The 23,954-nt window shown below is 36.0% G+C and overlaps 1 protein-coding gene across 6 annotated transcripts in view; it reads left to right on the top strand.

Annotated features, from left to right (window-relative positions):
• Not1 (CCR4-NOT transcription complex subunit 1) overlaps window positions 1–23,954 on the top strand; it is a 710,948-nt gene that overhangs the window by 383,720 nt on the left and 303,274 nt on the right. For all 6 annotated transcript variants that reach the window (XM_090381951.1, XM_090381950.1, XM_090381952.1 and 3 more), the window contains one exon: window positions 8,126–8,236. In XM_090381951.1, the coding sequence (XP_090238077.1) occupies window positions 8,126–8,236 (111 nt within the window). The remainder of the gene's footprint in view (window positions 1–8,125; window positions 8,237–23,954) is intronic.

The raw sequence follows: 23,954 nt of genomic DNA, 5'->3' as shown, positions 1-23,954 counted from the left end.
GCTGTTGTCAGGGAAATGGGAAATATATTGTGTTCAAAGTGGTGGAGTATATCTACCTGGGACTAAAGTTAATGATGTTATAGCTACCACCTTTTAAGGAAACAAAAGATGATATTGTTGTACACATTTGGTAGTAAGCATATTAAGAATAGAAGATATAAGATTATTTAACGCAACAGTGGCGATGAGTAACCTGATAGGTGGCCTTCAAAATAACATTCCTGCATTAGCTGTTAATTGATGATTAAAATTTTGAAATGTTTTCTGCCTTCCTAAATATAGTCAAACATTTACTGCAGTTGTTTCTCAAGTGTGTGTGTGTTTTTTATAGTTTTCATACAGAAATTGCACTCAGTAACCAGTCAGATTATCCACCACCTATTTTTGTAATTATTTGGCTTTTTTTTTTGAAGAGTGGTTTGTGATACCAGACAGACAATAACACTGTGTTTGTTTAAATTTTCAGATTACTTCTTTTTATTCTCTGACTAGTTCAATAAACACATACATTCTTATCTCAGTTGTTTCTGAAAGATTTATTATTGTTTTCACAGAGTAAAAACAGTTACATGAAACCCAGTATTCTCTCCAGATAGCCACTACACCACAGGAAGCAAGATACATAGTTACAAATTTCCTGCACTGTGAAGCACTCCAAATTTGAAATAAATTATGCAATAAACTTGAAAATGGCAGTAGCTAATACTGCCATATAATACCACTGCTGGAGTATAGTTAATAAATTTTATGAGCTTGAAGTGCTAGTCAAGGCATCAAAGGCAGATATTGTTGGGATATCAGAGATGTGGTGTCACACAGATATAAGAAGTGCAGAATTGGAATTTGGGGAGTACAATGTGTGCAGAAAGGATAGATAGGACAGGAACGGGATGAGGGGGGGGGTTAGGCTGTTAGTTAAGAAACACGTAAAATCTAAGGAAGTGCATCCAATCAGTGTTAGTCGACAATGCAATGTTGAGTCTGTTTGGTGTGACATAAGCACTGAGAAAGGAAAAATGAGAGTAGGTGTGTGTTTTAAGCCTAGTGAATCTGATGAGCAGTTGTGCAGAAAAATAGAGTGGGCCAGTAAATCAGATTGTCTTATAATGGGTGATTTTAACTTTCCAGATATTGACTGGAACTTGTGGGTTGGTCACTCACACACTAGCAGGACTTGTGGATTTATTGGATGATGACTGTTTTCTACAGCAACATGTTTGAGAGGCAACCAGGGGGAATAATACTCGTGATCTGATTATCCGCAGTGATTATTCATGCATTAGTGATTTGCAGATAAAGGAACCACTGGGTGACAGTGATCACAATGTATTGATGTGGGAATTACTTAAAGATGTAACTACCATCAAGGCTAAAGGGAAGGGCTTTTGCTTTTGTAAAGGTGACTACAGGGGTCTCAAACAGTTTTTAAATTCTATACAGTGGGATTAACTGATGATGTTATAATGTTGAATTCTAAGTGGGAATCCTTCATAAACTTAATTTTGGCATCTACTAGGCTTTTCATTCCAACTAAGAAATACTGTTCAAGGTTTAGGCCTAAATGGATGTCAGATGAATTAATGAGGCTCGTGGCAGAAAAGAAAAATGTATGGGATGCATATAAGGTATCAGATGATACAGAAGCCTATGGCAGATATAAACTAGTCTGTAATCAAGTCACAAAGAGGTTAGGCAGGCGAAAGCAGGTTACGAGAAATCTTTGGTAAAGGATGCAAAGAGTTCTTTACTTATGTAAACTCTAGAAGGAAAGGGATGAGTTGGATTGGACCACTTAACATAGATGGGTTGAGTATTGTCAAACTTCCATGTTTTCTTGTTGAAGTTTATAGCCTAAATAAATTTAAAGCTGAGCTGGACATGCATATGGAACAAATGGAGTGGTGAAATGGGAGGGGTGTTTTTTTTTTTTTTTTGGCTAATGCTGCATAAGCTTGCTTTCTTGCATCGTATGCCTCTACCAATGCTAATATGTACATATAATTTTTAATAGTACTTACATATGTAATTAGCAGAAATGTATGTACATTTCTGCTAATTACATGTTTGTATATTTATCAATGATATTGATGAAGGTATATCAGGCTTAATGTCGAAGTTTGCAGATGATACAAAGGTTGGCAGGGTTGTTAATGACAGTAATGGCAGTGTGCTACTGCAACAGGATCTAGATAATTTGGGCATATGGGCTAAGAAGTGGCAACTGAAGTTTAACCTTGACAAACGCAAAGTACTGCATATGGGTAGAAGTGACCCCAGAGAAACGTACCAACTGTGTGGTACTACACTTAAGGTGGTAGAAAATGAAAAAGACCTGGGAGTAATTGTGCAGGCAGATATGAAGTTTTCTGAGCAATGCAGACATGCTGCCAGGGCAGGTCATGGGGTTTTGTCAATGATATATAGGAATTTTGCTAGCAGGGAAAAGGAGGTGATTATCCCTCTGTATAAGGCAATGGTCAGGCCACGCCTTGAGTACTGTGTACAGGTCTGGAGGCCTCATTTTAGGAAGGATGTAGATTTACTTGAGCGTGTACAGAGAAGGGCAACAAGATTGGTGAGGGGAATGAAGGGATCCTCTTACCAAGAGAGGCTTAAGTTCTGCAAATTGCAGTGGCTGGAGACTAGGCACCTGCATGGTGATCTGATTGAGGTGTATAAGGCCTTGAATGGATTGAGCACGCTGAATTCTGATGGGATCCTTCCACTTGTTCAGATTACGAACCTAAGGGGGCATAAATTCAAATTAAGAAAAGACAGATGTAGAATAGATGTGCGGAAATTTGCCTTTAGCCAGCAGGTGGTTAATTGCTGGAACAAACTTCCATCTGTCATTGTGGAAGTTGATAGGTTGAATAAATTTAAGGAGGAACTGGACAGGCATTTGGAGGGAATGGTGTGATTTTTTTTTTTTTTTTTTTGGCTGATGCTGCATAAGCTCATACATTTGCTTTCTTGTATCACATGCTACTACTACTACATTTGGAAATTTTGCAAACCTATTAATCTGTAAAATAAAATAGATTAAAAGACATATTTCTATTTTGTCTAAAATATTTTTTTTGCTATTTGCAGCAAAATTAATATTTCTTTTTTTTTTTTTTTTTTTCAATTCCTACTATTAGTTCACACTCTCCCTATATATATTTATATATCTTGTTCAAATTTTCAATCGTTAATAAAATACTTTTTATTCATCCACTCAAGTTCAAATAAATATTTTTAAACTTGTAGTGGATGACACTTGATGTTAATACAGTTTTTTCAAATATTAATTCATTAATTAAATTTAATTAATTAATTTTAGTTTTATATGGGAGAAAAAAATTTCTCTTATATAAGATATTTAGCAGGATATATATTTAGGAATAAAATTGAAATCAACAGGCAGTAGCTTAATCGGTAAAATGCAAGGATTTCAGTATTTTTCACGTGAAGGTGAAGAATGCGAGTTCAATTCTTGCGAAAATCAATAATTTTTTGATAAATTTTTGTTATTCATCCATTCAAGTTCAAATACATTTTTTTTTTTTTTTAAACTTGTAGTGGATGACACTTGATGTTAATATAGTTTTTTCAAATATTAATTCATTAATTAAATTTAATTAATTAATTTTAGTTTTATATGGGAGAAAAAAATTTCTCTTATATAAGATATTTAGCAGGATATAAATTTAGGAATAAATACCGTCAGTGGCGAAGCGTGTAGATCGCTGGAAAAAAATTTCTTTTTCAGATTCTTTTTTCATTCTGGGTTCTAGTCTGAGTCAAGGAGGGAACAAAATGGAAAATGAAACATGTGAATAAAAATAATAGTCCAACACCATATATAGAAAGGAAAATGGAAAATTGCAAGGAAATTCGCTTTCTATTTTGCCACTTAATATTGTGATTCTGTCATATGTATATACATATTTATATTAATTGTAATTATTTAATAAAAAGTAACTAAAATATAATTTTTCTTTGTTGACCTAAGTAGGAATTGACTTTAAAATTCTTTTTTTTTATATTACTTGTTTTTTAAATAAAAGTGTAAAACAAACATATTCTGAAATTTTTAATTTTTTTTTAAACTTAAAAAAATACATATAAAGATTGCAATCCATAAAGAAAAGATGAATTATTGGTACTGTTTACAAAATTCAGAGAACCTGAAACATTTTCAAACAAAAAGAAAGGTTAGCATCTGTCGAGTGACCTGCCACTGTTTTTGCTACATTTTGTAGTCTTATATAATAATGTCTTTAATTATAATATCTTATACGTACTAATTTATTAGTGCCACCACTAGTGAATTAGCAGGTATAAGACATTATTCAGAAAAAGCCACATTCAAAATCTCTGCAATTCTGACCAGATGTGATAAGAAGTATGCGGTGAGAGCCTTCAGTCAGTTAAATCCAGAGACTGCAAGGCTTATCTAGCAATTTTTTGCAGCATAGTCTGTGATTGTTAACAAGTGCAACTGTTTTCACAGACATAAGATGCACTTAAATAAAAGGGTTGCAATTATATCTGCCAATGTTACCGAGGCAGCAGTATTAGATAGGTCAGGAAATGTAGCCTTGTTGGGGGGGGGGATAACAGACTAATAAATTAATAGCAGCCGCAGGCAGAGGTGAAAACGATTCTTACGCTACCTCTCTTGGGATGTGCTTGGAACACAAGGTGTCAGGGATTACAGAGCCTGTGACATTATCTAGTAGAAATGAATGCTTAACATTTCACCTTAAAACTTTGTACTTTATATAAACCTTAATTTCCAATAAATGCCCTAAGGCTGTTCAAGATAGGAATGTTGCATATCATAACTACCTTGCATCGAGGTCTCCAGCTTCATTTTCTGCCTACACTAAAGCTAGTAACAATCATAAAACAGTTATTAATCAATCCAGACTTGATTTTGAACAGACTAAGAGTAGAAGATGGCTTCTTGTCCAAAACTAAAGCTGTTGGCCATAACTTCTGTTCCACCTATACTCCTACCTCTGCTTAAACCTGATGGTTCTATTGTTTCTCCAGCTAAAGATAAAGCTGACTTATTAGCATTCCACTTTTCTTCTTCTGACTCTTTTATTGATAAGCTTCCTCCTACCATACCCAGTATACACTCCACTCCATTCAATGCCTCTTGTGATAGAAGGTTGTTAAAAGAATTGTAAATATTTTGATGCCAAGAAAGCTCCAGGTCCTAATAGAATTTCTAGGTCTCAAAAGCTGTGTTCCTGAACTTATTCCTGTAGCCTTCTTTTACACCTTTCCATTCCACTAGTGGTTTTCCTTCTGGTTGGAAATTTTCTCATATCCGACCAGTCCCTAAAAAGAGTGACAAATCTCTCCCATTCAATTATTATCATTTTCAATTTGTTCTAGTCTTTCCAGAGTAATGAAGAACTCCATTAACTGCCGACTGTTAAACTATCTTAAAACTCATCATGATTAGTGATCACCAATGTGGATTCCATCGATGCCAATCTATTGTTATATATTGGCTTTTGCTTCATCTTTGGACAAATTCAGTTGAAAAGTTTGGTGAAACTGAACTTAACTTGTTCTTTATATTTCTAAGGCTTTTTATCATGAATAAAAGTCTTCTAATTTGAGTGCTCCCCTATTTGTAATGGTAGATGTCTCTCCCTGTCTTCTAATTTCTCCTCTAATGCTTGTGTTCCTCAAGGTTCAGTCCTTTGCCTTCTTTCTCCCACTCTTTTTATCTTGTATAATAATGATCTTCTTCCATTGACTAAAAATCCTGTCTGTAGTTTTGCTGATGCTGATGATAGTATACTATATTCAACCTTCCAGTTTGCAAAACCTTTTCCTGCACAAACAGCTTCCACTTGTAGAATATCCTCTACCACGTCCTTAAATGTGAATTTCAAGGGAATTTTTCAGCAGGTGGGACTAAAGCTTAGTTTTAATTCCTCTAAAACGAGTCCTTTCTTATCACTAAGAGTCAACTGCTCCTTTGCTTGCCTTAGATGGCATGCATATTTCTAGCCAAGATCTACTAAACACTGTTGTCATAAGCACATCACATATTGTTTCCTCTGGTTCCAAAAAATTGGGTTTACTTTTTCGCTCTCAGCATTATTTTATTCTAAATAACTACACACAGTTGTTTAGAAGAAACGCTGTATAAATCTAAAATCTGCCCTACCATTGAATATTTTTCCCACATCTGGTGTGGTACCACAAAGCCCCTCTCATGTTTCTGGACTCCATTCGGGTTATTGTTTGTGCTTTACCCAAATGATATTTAATTCCAGGACTTTTGTTTCCTGAATGTAGTATCTTGCATTTATTGCTATTAAACTCCAGTTGCCAATTTTTATATGGCTCCTCCTATTCCCCCCACCCTGCTTTCTAAATTATTGTACATTCCAATAGAAGTTATACAAAATCAATTTCACCTCTGTTTATGGACTTTCATTCAAGTATTAGCTTGTGATCTCCCCCCCCCCCCCCCCAAACTAGCAGTTTTCCGAGCTGTCTGACATTGCCCCATTTGTACCAACAAATATTCTTGCATCCATTTCTATTCAAGTACAGTAAACCCCCGCTATTCGCGGGGGTTACGTTCCTGAGAAATGTCGCGAATAACGAAAACGCGAATACTGAGTTATGTCTCCCATAGTAATAAAAGGGTTCCGTTCCAAAGTATGAAATATATAAGAAAAACTAGTCTAAAATTTTGTCTATGTATTATATGTACCTTCATATTATGACTATGTACACAGTGAAATGCAAGCATATGGCATCGAAATGAAAATAAGAAACAATTTAATATTAAATGTAATATTTATTAGAAATTTCAAACACATCTTTCAAACCAGCGTCTTTGCTAGCTAAAAAACTTATCCTGCCAGTGCTATCACAAGTTTCGCTAAAGTGTTGATAAAGGAGTTTTGCCTTTTCACGAATGATGAGTGAACTTAACGAAATTTTATTTTGAGTTCGGTCTTCTATCCACAGATTTAAAGCTTTTTTCATTTTTTCTAATTTAACATCACGAGTTACAGAGAAAATTTTTGAAGCAATTAGCATGTTTTCACGGACACTACGGCGGATTTTTTCCTCTGATTTCTTGATTGATCGTACCATTGACTCATTGATTTTATAATGTTTTGCCACTGAGGAGACACTTTCACCATTAGAAATTTTGTCTAATAACTCAATTTTATTCGCTAATGCCATCACCTTCTTTGATCTTTTCATATTTCCCTTGTTATTCGTAGCCATATTTTTGTACGGGTTAGAAAGAACTTGTCCACAATAAAGTCACTTTCTTCCGTTAACACACTCGAAAAAGTCTATTTTACACTGCAAAACGGTAGATTTATCATTTTTGTAAGCACATCAATTTATAAATTGATAAATTTATTCAATTTATAAGCATATAAATTAAAAGCAAAAGACGAAACCTTCCATGACAAGTGCATAACACACGCTGAACAAGGATTAGCAAGAAACATCCACGCTCGCGATTTTGTCACCCCTTTCCCCCAGCCACTGAGCGCTGTTTTGACCGGGAATGATAATTCTAGCCACGCCCATGTTTTTTTATGGCGGAAAATATTCACGGCGCTTTAAAAATTCACATTTTTTTTTTTTTTTAGGTTTCTTTTTATATTAAATCGGCGATCGCGAATAGCGGGGGTTTACTGTATATCTAATCTTAATGCTAACAGTCCTTTTTTGTTAACAAGTAATGGTCATGGTGAGAAAAATTTTCCCTACAAGAATATCATGCACTTAAAATATTTTTCTGTTATATCACAAAGTTTTGATACTGGAAGATATATCCAGGTCCTATTCCACCTAGTTAGTTTCTTTATCTTACAGAAGTCTTTTTAACAATAATGGCTGATTTTCCTATTGCAGAATGGTTGTTACTGTTCTGCAACAGGTTTACATCCAAATCAGCTTTCTTGTAACAGTGAATTTCCTGAATATATCAAAATAACATTTCACAGATGAACATTTGTTCACCCAGCAATTGAGTATGTAAGAGATTTATTCAAAATTAGATCATTATGAAGGGTGGGATTAGTAAATCATTAAATATAAAAAATAATAAAAAATCCAAAAACGTGTTTTACAGGATATAGACAAAAAGGCTCTTCTAATTGAAGCTTACCATAAAACCCAGCAAGAATTACTGTATGTAGTCCCATTCATCGCCAAGGTTATAGAGTCCTGTGCAAAAAGTAAGGTAAGCTGTCTTGTTGATTCTCATCTATTATTAAACTTCTTAATATCTGTATAATGTGTATAACATTTACAATTGAACCTCCCAAATATGGTACTAAATTTTCCAGACATGTTTGGGAAAATGGGTAAATCTGGTGAATCGTCTGAGAATCAACTTTACTTTTCAGGTTGGCCAATTTGTCCAAATGGCACATGAGCTGATTGATTTTAGTGATGGTGAACTGTGTTTATGTCGTGAAATTTGTATATAAAACATTAGACCGATGTAACATACATTTCTTTCTTTCTTTACCAAACAATGTTTAGATTTGTTGTGTTCATAAAACATTAACACAGCAACTTTCATCCATTTCTATTTCTTAAAAAAAGGGGTAGGAATTGCTCATTTATTGTCAGTCATCTGTATATCTGAACATGCATAGTTCTGATGGTAATGAGGTTTCAGAATAGTACAGAGGTTGGCCGGACACAGCTGGCTGGGCTGCCCATGGGGATTCCTTTAATTTGTAAGTTAACTGTATTGCCATCAAATATGTAGTTGTTTGAAATGCAAAGGTTGGTCAGGCTATTCCAATATACAGGTTTGCAGTGTATAATGTGTCTGTAGCTATTGTACAGTTTGTTAAGAACTGACTTCAAGTTTGATAGATCTATACTGGTGAAAAGGCTATTAAAGTCATATGTTGATATGCTAGTGATGTTATTAGTTTTTAGGGCATCTATTACAGGCTGGTTGTTGTTAATGATTCCGCTATTAGATAAAATATTTATGATAGGTTTTAAGGAGTAGTTCTAAAGGTTTATGTGCATAGCTGTATTTGCAGGATGAGATGAATCGGAAACCTATTGGATTTTTTGTGGAATTTTGGTATGAAATAAATGTAGGGGAAACTATAATTGCTAAAGTTAATATTTAATTTTTTGCTAAAGGCAATAAGCTTTTTAGTGATTATACTGCTGTTGTTGGTAATAGGTTTAAAACATTTAAAGTTTGATAATAAAAAGATTTTCAGATAAATGCAAAGTTGTTGGAGGCTTTATCTACTGGAGTGATGATAAAGTGCTTATGCAGTTCAGGTAGCTGCTGTTTGATATTTTAGAAGTTTTATTTAGTATCTGTTGCATGTGGAGGTAAGTCAGTAAGCACTGTATTTATCCATATTTGGAAAGCTTCTATGGGGGTGTTATATATATATATATGAAAGCATAAAACAGAAGTTAAGCAGATTATGATACAACTGTTTTCTGACCTTAGCTAGGCTGATATGCTTGTGAAACCTGAATTTAAAGCCATGTGCCATGATGTTTCTTATATATTATAGATTATATCTAAATTGCCTTGTATTGTATTGTAATGTAATGACTTAATCTTTCTATATTTTCCTTGTCTGTTCTTCCCTTGACAAAGGGAAGACCAGACAAAGCGTATAGAAAGATTAAGTTATTGCAATAACAGCTGTATTATCAATCCCAAAACGAGGAGCACGATGATTAAGACAAACAAGGGAACCTACTGATGGACCCAGAGGAAATTGGTGGGTGTTGGAAGGAATATCAAGAAGAACTCTACTGTGGAGAAGAAACAATTGATGAGAATGACTATATTGAAACAGAAGACAAGGTGGAAGACGACGCTAAAGGCCCAACAATTACAAGGAGTGAATTTGAGTTAGCATTAAGTCAATTAAGGAACAAGAAAGCAGCAGGACCAGACAGTGTCCAGGCGGAGCAACTCAAGAACATGGGAGGAGATATGAAAGATAGGTTTTATCAAGTGATACAAAAAATCTACGAAAGTGGCGAAATCCCAGATGACTTTAATAAAAGCAGAACAATCACTCTTCCAAAGAAAGGAAATGCTAATGACTGTGCCAATTACAGGACTATAACCCTACTGTCCCATGCATCCAAAATCATCTTGAATATAGTGAAGAACAGGATCAAGAAAAGAATAGAAAAGGTCATCAATCAAGATGTTTGGCTTCAGAACTGGATGTGGGACAATGGAGGCACTTATAGCAATGAGAACAATTCTTGAAAGAAGAATGGAAATGAATAGGAGAACATGTGTTGCTTTTGTTAATATACAAAAAGCCTTTGATAACGTAAATTGGAAGAAGTTGTTCAGAGTCATGAAAAACTTTGGCCTGGACTGGAGAGACAGAAGGCTTATCCTGCATCTGTACAAGACACAACATACTGAAATAGATATTAATGGTACCATAAAGGATACGAGGATCAGGAGAGGTGTGAGGCAGGGTTGCTCTTTATCCTCGTACCTTTTCAACATGTTCATCGAGGAATCCATAACAAAAATGAAGCAGGAAGCAAAGGTATCAAGATTAATGGACAACAGATTCACTGCATCAGATTTGCGGACGACATAGCATTATTAGCTGATTCAGAGCAGGAGCTGTGTAAGATGTTGGAAAGGCTATCATTAAGATATGGTTGCAGCGACAAGGCGAAGCCTTTAGAATTTGATGATGCTTATCTAAATTGCCAGTAATGATATGCCCAAAATGTGCATTAACATAGGGCTGTAGGTTAGTTTGGCTGCATATGCAACTGTTGGAGTCTGGTATAAATTTATTTCATTTTTCTTTATCACCTCCAGATTTTTTGTAAAACATCATAACCCTTTGTAATATTTTTGAATAAGACACACAAAAGCTATACTGAATTTTTTAATATTACAAGATAGTCAATCACTTGTTACTGGTATTCTAGTATGACCTAGAATTGTTATTTCTAGTATGATTCTAGAATAAGTGTGGCCTGATGTGCCAACACTGACTTTGTCATAGGAGTTTGTCGTGGCAGCTGAATTATACAATTTGAGTATGATGGCTTCAAAAATAACATCGCTTCTTCTTCATCACATCCAGATTCCTTGCAAAACATCATACCCTTTTTAATATGTCTGAATAAGATACTCAAAAGATACAAAGGGTACTAGGAAAGTTTTGCAATATGACGCAACAATGAATCACAGGAAGCTGCTTGTTGCTGCATGTTGAGACATGTTCATACGTGCATAGTAGCCGCCGCGCCAAATCGATGGGCTCAGTTATTCATTAGTAGTGAGAGTGTAAAGTGCTTGTGATGGCATCGTGGTCACGAAATGAGATAAGGACAGTTTTGCGGTATAATTTCGTGCGTGGTTTAACCATAGACCAGTGCTTAGAAGAAATGACTCTTGCACTAGATGATGATTGTCCACATCGTACAACGATATTCAGGTGGTATAGAGAATTCCAAAGGGGAAATTTCACTCTGGAGGATTCTGAGAGGCCGGGAAGGCCACGAACGTCAGTTACGGAGGAAAACGTTACTGCTGTGAGGAAAATGCTTGACGAAAACAGGCGAGTGACCTACCAACAGATAGAGGATACTTTGGGCCTAAATACACCAGCAATTCGTTCGATTCTGCAAGATCATTTGCACGTGAAGAAACTTTGTTCTCTCTGGGTGCCGCATCAACTGACTGAAGAGCAGATGACACGACGTGTGACTTGGTGCCGGGAGATGTTAAAAAAGTTTGATAAGGGACAATCTCGGTATGTGAACAACATCGTGACAGGTGACGAGACTTGGCTGTACTATTACGATCTGCCGACCAAGGCTCAAAACAAAGTTTGGGTCTTTGATGATGACGACACACCCGTAATTGTCAGAAAATCCCGATCTGTAAAGAAGAAAATGATAGCTGTATTTTTCAAATCGAGTGGAATTGTGGAACGTGTCGTTTTGGACACGCAGAAGACAGTCACAGCTAAGTGGTATACTGAACAATGCCTGCCTAAAGTCATTGGATCTATGAAGAACCTGCGGCCAAAGTCAAGAATGGACACCTGGTACCTCCATCACGAAAATGCTCCAGCTCACCGCGCCAAAGCCTGCACCGAATATTTGACCACGACAGGACTGAAACTTCTCGAGCACCCTACCTACAGTCCAGACCTTGCTCCCTGCGACTTTGCACTGTTCCCGCATGTGAAAATGAAGCTAAAAGGGAGGCGGTTTTCCAGTGATGAGGACCTTCTACGGGCTTGGGACAACGAGTGTGCTTTATTCCCTAGTGAAACTTGGCAGAACTGGTTTAAAGATTGGTTTCGGAGGATGGAGAGGTGTATTGAATGTAGAGGAAATTACTTTGAAAAAATTAAATAAACAAAGCTGTATTGCAAAACTTTCCTAGTACCCTTTGTATACTGAATTTCTTAATATTACAAGGTCATTAATCACTTTTTACTGATATTTCTGGTGTGATCATGAAAAGAGACCCTACCTAGCATGTTGAGAATACACAAATGCAAAATACCATTAGTAATTACTATATCAATTTGTATAGAACAATACAAGAAAAACAACCCAAGAAACTTAACATTTCAGCATCACATTCTGAATGTGATGTATAATCATTTTCCTGCTAGGAACAGAGACTGTTCCTAGCACAAAAATGAGGACTACACCAGTATCAAAATGAGTTAAGCAATTTCTGTGAGAGAAGGTAAGAGCTTCCAAAATTTTCTGCAGAAATCATGGGATTGACTTTGGGCTAAAACTTACCCTTTCCATCATTTTTAGACATTCTGTATTTTTCTCAGAAATATTAAGTTGTCTGCTGCAACAATTTTTCAGTCCTAAAATTTACTTAGGAACTCTGGTATATGAAGCAAATGAGTGAAAACTGATTAATTTCTTGAAAACTAACTATAAAAGGGGTTCTAGGATACTGTGGGTCTTGGAAGCTTCTGTTCCATTTGTGCATTCAATTCACTTAACAAAGAATTATGAAACATGGCTACTTTGTTGAGTTGAGTGTGCTATATAGTCGTTTTATTGACTTAATTATTGTACCAAATTATTTTCTATAAGTAGCTTTATAGTTCTAGCCAAGCTCCGTGGTTTATTTTTGAAATTAGCGATTTTGAAAGTTAATACTTGGTGTCCGTAGATTTTACGTTCGTAACTTGCTTCCATTGTTATATGATATGGAATAGTATAAGGTTAATGTAAAACTAGATAGTGAAAAACGTAGCACTGTGATAGACATCTGTTAGATTAATATCGTATTATCAATTAATCAGTAAAATTTATTAATCTTATTAAAGAACATTATTAATTAAATTATACTTAATGGAATCATGTCCCAGACTAAAACAACAAAGCAGCATTCACAGAATAGCCAGGTTGCTGTGGCTCGCGGGAGAGCCAAAGGGGGCGATTTTCCAACACATTACAGTCTAAAACAATGTGTGAAATATGAAATGTTTGGAGACCTCTCTACAACAGGACATGATCTAGCCAAGGAGGATGTCTTTGTGTGTTAAGTGCAGAGACTGAAGAAATTAGGTGCCAACTCAGCATTCCAATGGGCATCTATGACAGTTTGAGGTGTAGGGTAAAGGCCCTTGAAGAAATTAATATGAGGGGGGGGGCCCCATCAAGTTCTCAGCTGCCCAACTCAAATCAGAATGCTCTGGTCCCACAGGAACTACTTATTGTCAGTGACAATTATCAGGGAGACAGGGAATATATTATGCAAAAAGGATAAGTGGAACAGAATCAGGGTATGTCTGCCAAGGGGTAACAGTTGATGACGTTGTAGGGCAGATATAATTTTTTAAGGGCACAAAAGGTGATATTGTTGTACACGTTGGCACTAATGATATTAAGAATAAGAGATCTGCAGATTTACTTAACAAGTACAGGTCAATGCTGGAAAAAAAGTGGCGGGTTAGTGTTAAATTTGGGCAATTCTGCCCAGACACGATAGGAGGGAGTATATGATGAGAGCCTTCTCAATCAATTCAGCTCTGGAGAGATTGTGCAAGGCTTACGGAGTAGAATTTTTTTCATGGTGGTCTGTGCTTGTTAACAGGAGAGACTGCTTCTACAGGAATGGGATACACTTAAATAGAAAGGGTACAAGAATATTTGTTGATGTTATCGAAACAGTGAAAAAAAGATTGGAGGGATTCACAGACTAAAAGACTAACGGTAGCTGCATGCAGGGGTGAAAGTGATTCTTGCACTGCTTCTGTTGTAATAAGCAGCAGCCTAGAGAGCAAATTTCTGGGGACTTCAGGAGCTGCTGGGAGTCATCCTAGAACAAGTAAATACATGGGCTGTGTTAGGGTAACTAAGAGTAAGAACAAGTGCATGTGTACTTGCATGTACACTAATGCTAAAAGTATAGTAAATAAAATTGATGAATTTGAAGTGCTGATCAAGACATCAAAGGCAGATATTGTTGGGATATCAGAGACGTGGTGTCACACAGATATAAGCAGTGCAGAATTAGAATTTGGGAAGTGCAATGTGTGCGAAAAAGACAGACAAGGTAGGAAGGGAGGAAGGATTATGCTGTTAGTTAAGAAACACAGTTAAGGAAGTTAGTTGTGGAAGTTGATAGCTTAAATAAATTTATCGCTGAACTAGACAAACATTTGGAGTGACTGGATGGGTGAAATGGAAAAGTTTTTTTTTTTTTGGCTGATGCTGTATAAGTTTGCTTTCTTGCATCATATGCCTCAACTAATGCTAATGCATACCATTTCATCCGAAATCAGATTATGCTAAAATGCCAAGTGTTATGTGAATTTTTGGTGAAATTCCATCAGAAAAAGCATTTCCTGAATATCTGCATAATGTAATTAAAGATGAATTCACAGATGAACAGTTGTACAATTGTAATGAAACAGCACTGTACTTTAAACTTCTCACTGACAATTCCTTGGATATTAAAAAGGCACCCAACAAAGCAGCCATGAAAACTAACAAAGATAGACTTACTCTGTTACTGTACACAAACAAGACTGGAAATCACAAGCTAAGGCCATTGTGCACCTGTAAAATCAAAGCCCCCCCAGTGTTTTAAGCATGTCATTATGAAATCTCTACCTGTATCTTATAAAAATAGCTTTAACACTTGGATGACGAGTATTATTTTTGCTTAATGGTTTAAAATTGAGTTTGTACCATTTATGAGATGCTACTTGCCTACCAAAAAACTTGGAAGAAAAAGGCTCTGCTATTGTTGGATCCTACCCAGCTCATCCTTCAGCTGCTGTCCTGAATTTGAAAGATGGCCAGATCAGTGTCGTGCTTCTGCCAAGGAACACACAACTGCACTAATTCATCTCTTTGATTAGGGCATTGTTCGAGCCTTCAAAGCCTCTATCATGGTGAGCTACGTACTGGAGTTGTGGACTCTTAAATTGAAGTCCTAGAATTTCTGACATTAACACTGAAAGATTTTGTATATGGTAATGGATTAGTGTAGGGGAAAGTAAACTCTGCAGCAATTGAAAACTGCTGAAAAAAATCTATTGGAAAAGACAAGATCACTAATAAAAACTTGCAGTATTTTAGAACAAGAAGCAAAAGCTGCTTGTAACGTACTTTTTGGCACTCTTGCAATAGATAACCTGGCTACTTGGATTCATGTGGATGCCGAAGCTCCAATTTGCACATTACCTGAACAAGGAAGAAATCACAGCCTCTGTGAACATGGGAAGATAATCAACAAAAAGAAGACCAGTGATATATAAGGGAGTGACTCAGAAGATAATATAGATGAGTGGAGTGAGGAAGAGGCACCAGAAATTAACAAAGTGCTTGAAACTTTAATGAGGTGATGGCATAGTTAGAATGTCAGGGTGATAGAGAACATTTTTATTTATTACGTCTGACCAGTGTTAAGAATTATGTACTGAAAAAAAGCACTGTCATCAGCTCCGACAAACTAAATGCCAAGACTAATATTTAAAAACGGATACATAAAATCTAAGTCTACTAACTGCATTGTGTATTAGTAGAATGTAAAGGGAATTATATAACCTTTAATACTTAAATCTTTCAAAATGTATATTCATAAAACATTTGTAAATAAGGTATTTACTTACTAAGTAAAGTGTATTTATGTTTAAAAAAAAACTTGAGGGAAAATGGTGAAAAAATTTTGGCTATAACATGATTCGCTTATAATGGTGGTATTAAAGTTGTTGCCTGATACCTGCATTATATCAAGGTTGCACTGTAATAAAATCAGAAGTAACAGTGGTCCCAGCATCAATCTGTGAAGAACCTCATTTTTAGCCAAATCTCAAGAGTAACCATTAACAATAATCCTCTACCTCCTGTCCTGCATATACCCAGTGATCCATATAAGAATTTTACTCCTACAACATGTTCCAGTATGAACAGTAACCTCTAATGCACGACAGAGTCAAATTATCTATTAAAATTGAAATGTCAAAATAGCAAACTGCGTTATTTTCTTTTACAAAACCATCCTGTTTCCTTCAGAATACATAATTATCGAAACACCCCTGTACTCTTGATCATTGCTTCCAATTTGATTTTCTCTACTACTAAATTTAGACTGACTGGCTGTAGTTACTCACATTGCTTTTAAAACTACCTTTATGTTTTGACCATATGCTGGCAGTTTTCCAGACTATCAAACTAAAGGAATTTTTCTCTAATCCAATGGTGCCCTCATAACTAATTTTAATGATTCCATTCAATCCATCGCAACATTGTTGGCATATACGGTAATTTTACTAGACTTACTAATTATATTCATCAACTAGAGGAACCTTACCTTTAGACATGCAAGTTTTTTATTTTAAATTTTTATTATTATTTTTTTTTTAATCAACAAACTTCTGTAATTCATTATCGCTAATCATAATTCATAAATAAAGAAATTTAAAATGCTTCAGCTGCTGTCCTGAATTTGAAAGATGGCCAGATCAGTGTCGTGCTTCTGCCAAGGAACACACAACTGCACTAATTCATCTCTTTGATTAGGGCATTGTTCGAGCCTTCAAAGCCTCTATCATGGTGAGCTACGTGCTGGAGTTGTGGATGGTAGTTGAATTAGTATCTTTATAATTGATTTCCTTGTTTATCTTATGCAAAACTCAAAGGCATTTCCGCCCAGAACTGTGACCATAGTTGACAAAGAAGCATAGATTGATTTCAGAAGCAATGTTCGCAATTTCTTAGGGAACAAGAATGATGCCAATTATGAATGCATTGCTGAAAATATATGCTTGGGTGTTTCTCATGGTGTTTTTCTTCTGCTTGCAAATTTGTTCACATCCAGCCAGCTCCTAAAAACGACTACAAATCTTTCCCATTGAATTATCATCCCATCACACTTACCTCTATTCTTTCCAAAGTAATGGAGAAATCTGTTAGCCACCAACTCCTTAAATTATAATGAAACCTTCCATCTGATGAATGACAATGAGTATGGATTCTGACATTGTCAATCCACTGGTGATATATTGGCTTATGTTCCCCATCTGTGGACAAATTCAGTGGAAAAATTTATTCAGTCTCAAGCAGTTGCCCTTGATATTTCTAAGGCTTTCAGTCATGGTTGACATAAAGTTCTTCTAAACAAGGTTTCATCTTATGTATTGCTGACTGTTCTTTATAATTAGGTATCCAGTTTTCTCTCTGACTGTTTGCTTTCTGCAGGTAGTAGTAGTGGCATGTGATGCAAGAAAGCAAGTGTATGAGCTTATGCAACATCAGCCAAAAAAAAAAATATCGCACCATTCCCTCCAAATGCCTGTCCAGTTCCACCTTAAATTTATTTAACCTATCAACTTCCACAACGACAGATGGAAGTTTGTTCCAGCAATTAACCACCCGCTGGCTAAAGGCAAATTTCTGCACATCTATTCTACATCTGTCTTTTCTTAATTTGAATTTATGCCCCCTTAGGTTCATAATCTGAACAAGTGGAAGGATCCCATCAGAATTCAGCGTGCTCAATCCATTCAAGGCCTTATACACCTCAATCAGATCACCATGCAGGTGCCTAGTGTCCAGCCACTGCAATTTGCAGAACTTAAGCCTCTCTTGGTAAGAGGATCCCTTCATTCCCCTCACCAATCTTGTTGCCCTTCTCTGTACACGCTCAAGCAAATCTACATCCTTCCTAAAATGAGGCCTCCAGACCTGTACGCAGTACTCAAGGCGTGGCCTGACCATTGCCTTTTACAGAGGGACAATCACCTCCTTTTCCCTGCTAGCAAAATTCCTATATATCAGGAGTGGCCTACTTAATTTGTGATGTGATCTACTTTTTTCCTTCAAAATGTGCCACGATCTACCATCTCAAAAATTACATTGCACAAGATGCACAAATCGAGGGATGACTGTATATTTAAAATTCGTCGTGATCGACTGAAATTAAATCTGCTATCGACTCGTTGGCCACACCTGCTATATATCATTGACAAAACCCCATGACTGACCTGCCCTGGCAGCCTGTCTGCATTGCTCAGAAAACTTCATATCTGACTGCACAATTACTCCCAGGTCTTTTTCATTTTCTACCACCTTAAGTTTAGTACCACACAGTTGGTACGTTTCTCTGGGGTTACTTCTACCCATATGCAGTACTGTGCATTTGTCAAGATTAAATTTCAGTTGCCACTTCTCAGCCCATCTTCCAAAATTTTCTAGATCCTGTTGCAGTAGCATTCTGCCATTACTGTCATTAACAGCCCTGCCAACCTTTGTATCATTTGCAAACTTCGACACTAAGCCTGATATACCTTCATCAATATCATTGATAAATATACAAAACAACAGTGGACCCAACACCGAACCTTGTGGGACTCCACTGGTAACATTAGTCCATGAAGGGCAGCACCCATTGATTACCACCCCTCTGTCTTCTCCCACTCAACCATCCTTTTATCCATTGTAGCAACTTACCCTTAATACCATTCTGCTCCAATTTGTACAATAGTCTTCCATGTGCAACAGTGTCAAAAGCTTTCCTGAAATCCAAATATATGATATTAAAATTATTTTTTTGCATCCAGTTCCTTTGTAACTTCATCATAATATCCTATCAAATTTGTCAGACAAGACTTTCCCTTAACAAACCCATGCTGTGTCTGAATTATTGCTGCAGTCTTGTCTAGATGATCCTGCAATGCATCTTTAACCAGTGACTCCATGATTTTACCTGGAACAGAAGTTAAACTAACTGGTCTGTAATTACTCGTGTTACTCTTCGATCCCCCTTTGTGAATTGAGGATACATTTGCGCATCTTCAGTCCGTGGGGACCTCCCCGAGTCCAAGGATGCTCTCATAATTATGGCTAAGGGTTTGCTTAGTTGCTTTGCCGCCTCCTTTATTATAACTGGATAGATCCCATCCATCCCAGGTGCTTTTCTTATGTTTAACTTCAACAATTTCTCCTCCACTTTGCTCTCAGTTATTACAGAATCATTAAGCACCCTGCTACAATTTGATAACCTTCTGCCATTTTCAAACCTTAACTCCTATGTGTGAATGTAGATGCAAAATACCCATTCAGTTTGTTTGCTATCTGAGCAGGATCATCAACAGTTGAACCATCAATATAATAGGTGATAGTAGTCCTCTGTCTTCTAACTTTCCCTCTAAATGCTGGTGTTCCATGAGGTTCAGACCTTTCTCCCACTCTTTTTCTCTTATATAATAATGACCTTCTTCCACTGACTGGAAATACTATCCATAGTTTTGCTGGTGATAGCACATTGCATTCCACTGTCCAGTTTGAGAAACTTTGTCCTGCACAAACAGCTTCATCTTCTCAAATATTGCCCACCAATTCCTTAAATGCTGATCTCTGGATAATTCTCCAAGTGGGAAAAGATTACTTAGTTAACTTAGTTTCAATCCTTCTAAAATTCAGTCCTGTCTTATCTTGAAAGGAGGAATCTACTGGTTGTATGCACATTACCTTTAAATAAGTGCTCAGATGACCTCTATGAGCTTCAGTGTACTTAAGATCTCTAGCCAAGAGCCATATCTCCCAACAGAAATCTTCAATAAATTTCAAAAACTCTGGAAAATCTTAGCTCCATCAGCAAGGGTAGGGTAAGCAACTTCTGCATAATTTGTATAAAGGAGATGGAAACCGGAGAATGTATCAAGTAAATATGGTGGTAGATAATTGATTTCATCTGAAATGAAAATTCCTGCCATAATGCATAAAAGAAAAACATTTGAGATCAAAGGACCTATAAATTGAAAAATTACTTGATGAAATCTGATCAGCTTAAAAAAAAAAAGTTTATTATTATATTATATTTTCTATATTTTATAGACATAGAAAATAAATAGTCTGTATTTTATTTTCAGCTTGAATTTTGATTATAAAACAGTACATAAACTGTTATTTTGATAAATGAAATAAAATAATACAGAAAAACATTTTCTCCTTTCCAATTTACTTTTAACTGAAATATTATGTAGAGACTCCGTTTTATAAAGTTTTGATTTGATATCCTGTGTAATTGATTACACAGGCAGGTGGCAAGGCATTCAAGTGCAGAAGGTTCTAATTTAAATTTTTATTATTGCTCCATTTTTTAAAGAAATCTGTGCCTTCTGGATACTAGTGATGTCAGGACAGATTGGCTGTTTCCACTGTGAAGTTGAATCATCCACTACAGTTGCTTGGTTTGTAAATGCATACCTACTGGTGAATGACTATAAAATTTCCCATTTTGCTTTGGTTGGTAAAGTATTCCCATTCTGAATGATTGAGATCTGACTAGGATTACATTGACCTCTGTGTTGGTATGGAAGCTGAAGTATCATAATTATAGTCCATTTCAAATTGAAAGAGCTTATTGTGTGTGTGTTTGAGTTGCCACATAATACGTTTCTCCATATATTGGATGTATAATCAAGATGATATTGAATATATTAAGGAAAATCACTGTCAGATGTGTTAGATGGATGTTTGGCTACACAATCTGCATATTCCTTCCATGAGATCCAACAGAAAATAATTATTTGTTGGTGTTCCTGGATATGAATCAGCTTAGTTCTTATGTGTTATAATATGGAATGTGGGTGAGGTGTTATTTTTTAAAACTAATAGCACACCCTGCAAATCAGTGTGTGTTATTCTTTTTTCATATGGAGATTTTCTGCAGCAATGCAGCAAATTTAATGGCATATGTCAGCAGTATAACTGCTTCATTCAGTGGGGAGTGATATAAAGTCAGACATCTAGCAACTGCACCTAGTCCACTGTGAGACTTGGCACCATCAGTATAAACTGATGATTGCAAATTGCTGATCAAATTCTACGGACAATATGGAGATGTTGGTTAACATTTGCAATGAGGTGTTTCTCAGTTATAAGAAATAATTAAACTCGCCAACAAATAAAAAGTTTTCCATACCTCTACTGTAAAAGTTGCAGACTCAAAAAAGCTGCAGACTCTGCTAATTGATCTGCTAATTTCAGATATATCAAAATTATGTCTCTGTCACATGTCCATCGAAATATATACTGAAAGTTTAATAACTTAATGAACAGTCAGTTTCAGATATCATATAGTAATACAAATGCTGTCTTAGAAGTGAGTGTTAGTCATTTTAAAATACTTTAATTAAACATAATGTACTACATACATTATTTCCTTAGAAAAGTATTTACTATTCATGGAGTTTTTCCTTATAGTCCATTTTACTTTCCCTCTTAATAAACCAGCAGTAATCACCCATCATAGCAGTATCTCAGTGATGTCAGTACTGCTTTTCCAGAGATGTCAAGATGAAAGCATTCCCCTTGCTCATCACTTACATCTCATAAATTTTGAGGGAAAAAAACAAATGAGATTGAAGAAAATTAATTTTTGTAGACATTCGGCCTGTATCTTTATAACACAACAATAAAGTTTACACCATAGATTTATAATTAACTTCTTTCTAGAAATCTATGCACAACTATTTTAAACAATTGCCAATTTGCTACTTCGGTATCCTGTAGCTTTGTTTCAAATGTCATCTTTGAGGAGTGAAAATTTCCAGCTCACTGCAAATTTATTCTTTCAATTTTGCATTTGTTAAATTGTAAATACTTTGTATGTTTAATAAAGACATTTACTATGTGATGTATTTAATTCATTTATTGGAACGAGAGGACAATTATTGCAATAGACCCAAACGTTCAAACATGTAGGCAGTTGTAGGTTTCTATGGTACAATTGGGTCTCTCTGGTAATAGGTTTATAGGTTTATGTGGTACAACAAGGTCTCTCCTGTGGCACAGGTTGGTCTTCCAAAGTAGAGTTATAAACTTACCCTAAGCCAAGAATCTAGGGCCAAAGATGTTTTCAACACAAAACAAAAACATAGCCATTTAAGTTGTTGGGACTGTTTTGGTCCTCCCATTCAATAAACTAGTTAAATATCCAATTACTTTAAGAAGTGTCTTCATTAAACCTGCACAGTAGTAATTCCCATGTAATTCTCTTACATCGCAAAATCTGATTCCTTCTTTATCCAGAGCTTTAACAAAATTCTTCATTAATCCAACTTTTATACACAAAGGTGTAAGAAGAATCCTTTTTTGGTTCTACCAGTGGAAAATATTTTATATTACTTCTTCCTGCTAAAAAATCTTTTCTCTTTTACCACAAATATAATTTTTCTGTTGCCTGACTATCCTACAAACATAGAAAACGACAGTGTTTTATGAAACTTCTCTGTAGACCAGTGAATTATCCAAATACCTTAAGATCACTGCAGACATTCCAAGAAAAGTCATGGTAATTTACTGCATTCAGGTCCTTGAAGATACTCTCAGATGCTTCTTTTAAGCCAATGTGTGAAGTAGGTTCAATGTGTGTTCTAAGAGCCAAGTATATAATATCAAAGTTATTCCCTGCATCCAGTTCTTTTGTGACTGCATCATAGTATCCAATCAAATTGGTCAGGCAAGACTTCCCCTTAACAAAACCATGCTGGGTCCGAGCTATAACTGAAGTCTTGTCTAGATGATCCTACAGTGCTTCTTTAACCAGTGCCTCCATTAATTTTCCGGGAACAGAAGTTAAACTCACAGGTCTATAATTACTTGTGTCAGCCTTTGATCCTCCTTTGTGAATTGGGGTCACATTTGCACATCTCCAGTCCATGGGTACCTCCCCTGAGTCCAAGGAAGCTCTCATAATTATGGCTAAGGGTTTGCTTTCTTCCTTTGCTACCATCTTTAATATAACTGGATAGATCCCATCCACCCCAGGTGCCTTTCTTGTGTTTATCTTCAACAATTTTTCCTCTACTTTACTCTCAGTTATTACAAGATTCTCTAGCTTACTGCTAGAGTTGAATACACCTCTGGCATTCCCCTCGCTGAATAACTCCTCATGTGTGAATGTCGATGCAAAATATTCATTTAGTTTGTTAGCTACCTGAGCAGGGTCATCAACAGTTGACCCATCGATATCAAGTGGACCAATCTGATTCATCCCCTTCCTTCTAGAGTTTACATAAGTAAAGAACTCTTTGCTGTTTTTCTTCGCATCCCTTGGCAAGGATCTCTCGTAATCTGCCTTCGCCTGCCTAACCTCCTTTGTAACTTGGTTACAGATCAACTTGTATCTATCATAGGCTTCTGTGTCACGTGTTAATTTGTATGTATCCCATGCATTTTTCTTCTCTGCCGTATGCCTCATTAGTTCATCTGACATCCATTTAGGCCTAAACCTTGAACAATATTTCTTAGTTGGTATGTAAAGCCTAGTAGCTTCCAAGATAAGTTCTTTGAATGCTTCCCATTTTTAATTTGCTGTTGGTAACATCATCAGTTGATCCCACTGTATAGAATTTAAATACTGTCTCAGTCCATCGTAGTCGCCTTTACGAAAGCAATACCCCTTCCCTTTA

The sequence above is a fragment of the Mastigoproctus giganteus genome, chromosome 9 (genome assembly GCF_048544385.1).
Source record: "Mastigoproctus giganteus isolate SK-2022 chromosome 9, ASM4854438v1, whole genome shotgun sequence".
Taxonomy (NCBI): Eukaryota; Metazoa; Arthropoda; class Arachnida; order Uropygi; family Thelyphonidae; genus Mastigoproctus; species Mastigoproctus giganteus.
This window is presented reverse-complemented; position numbering and strand designations above follow the sequence as displayed.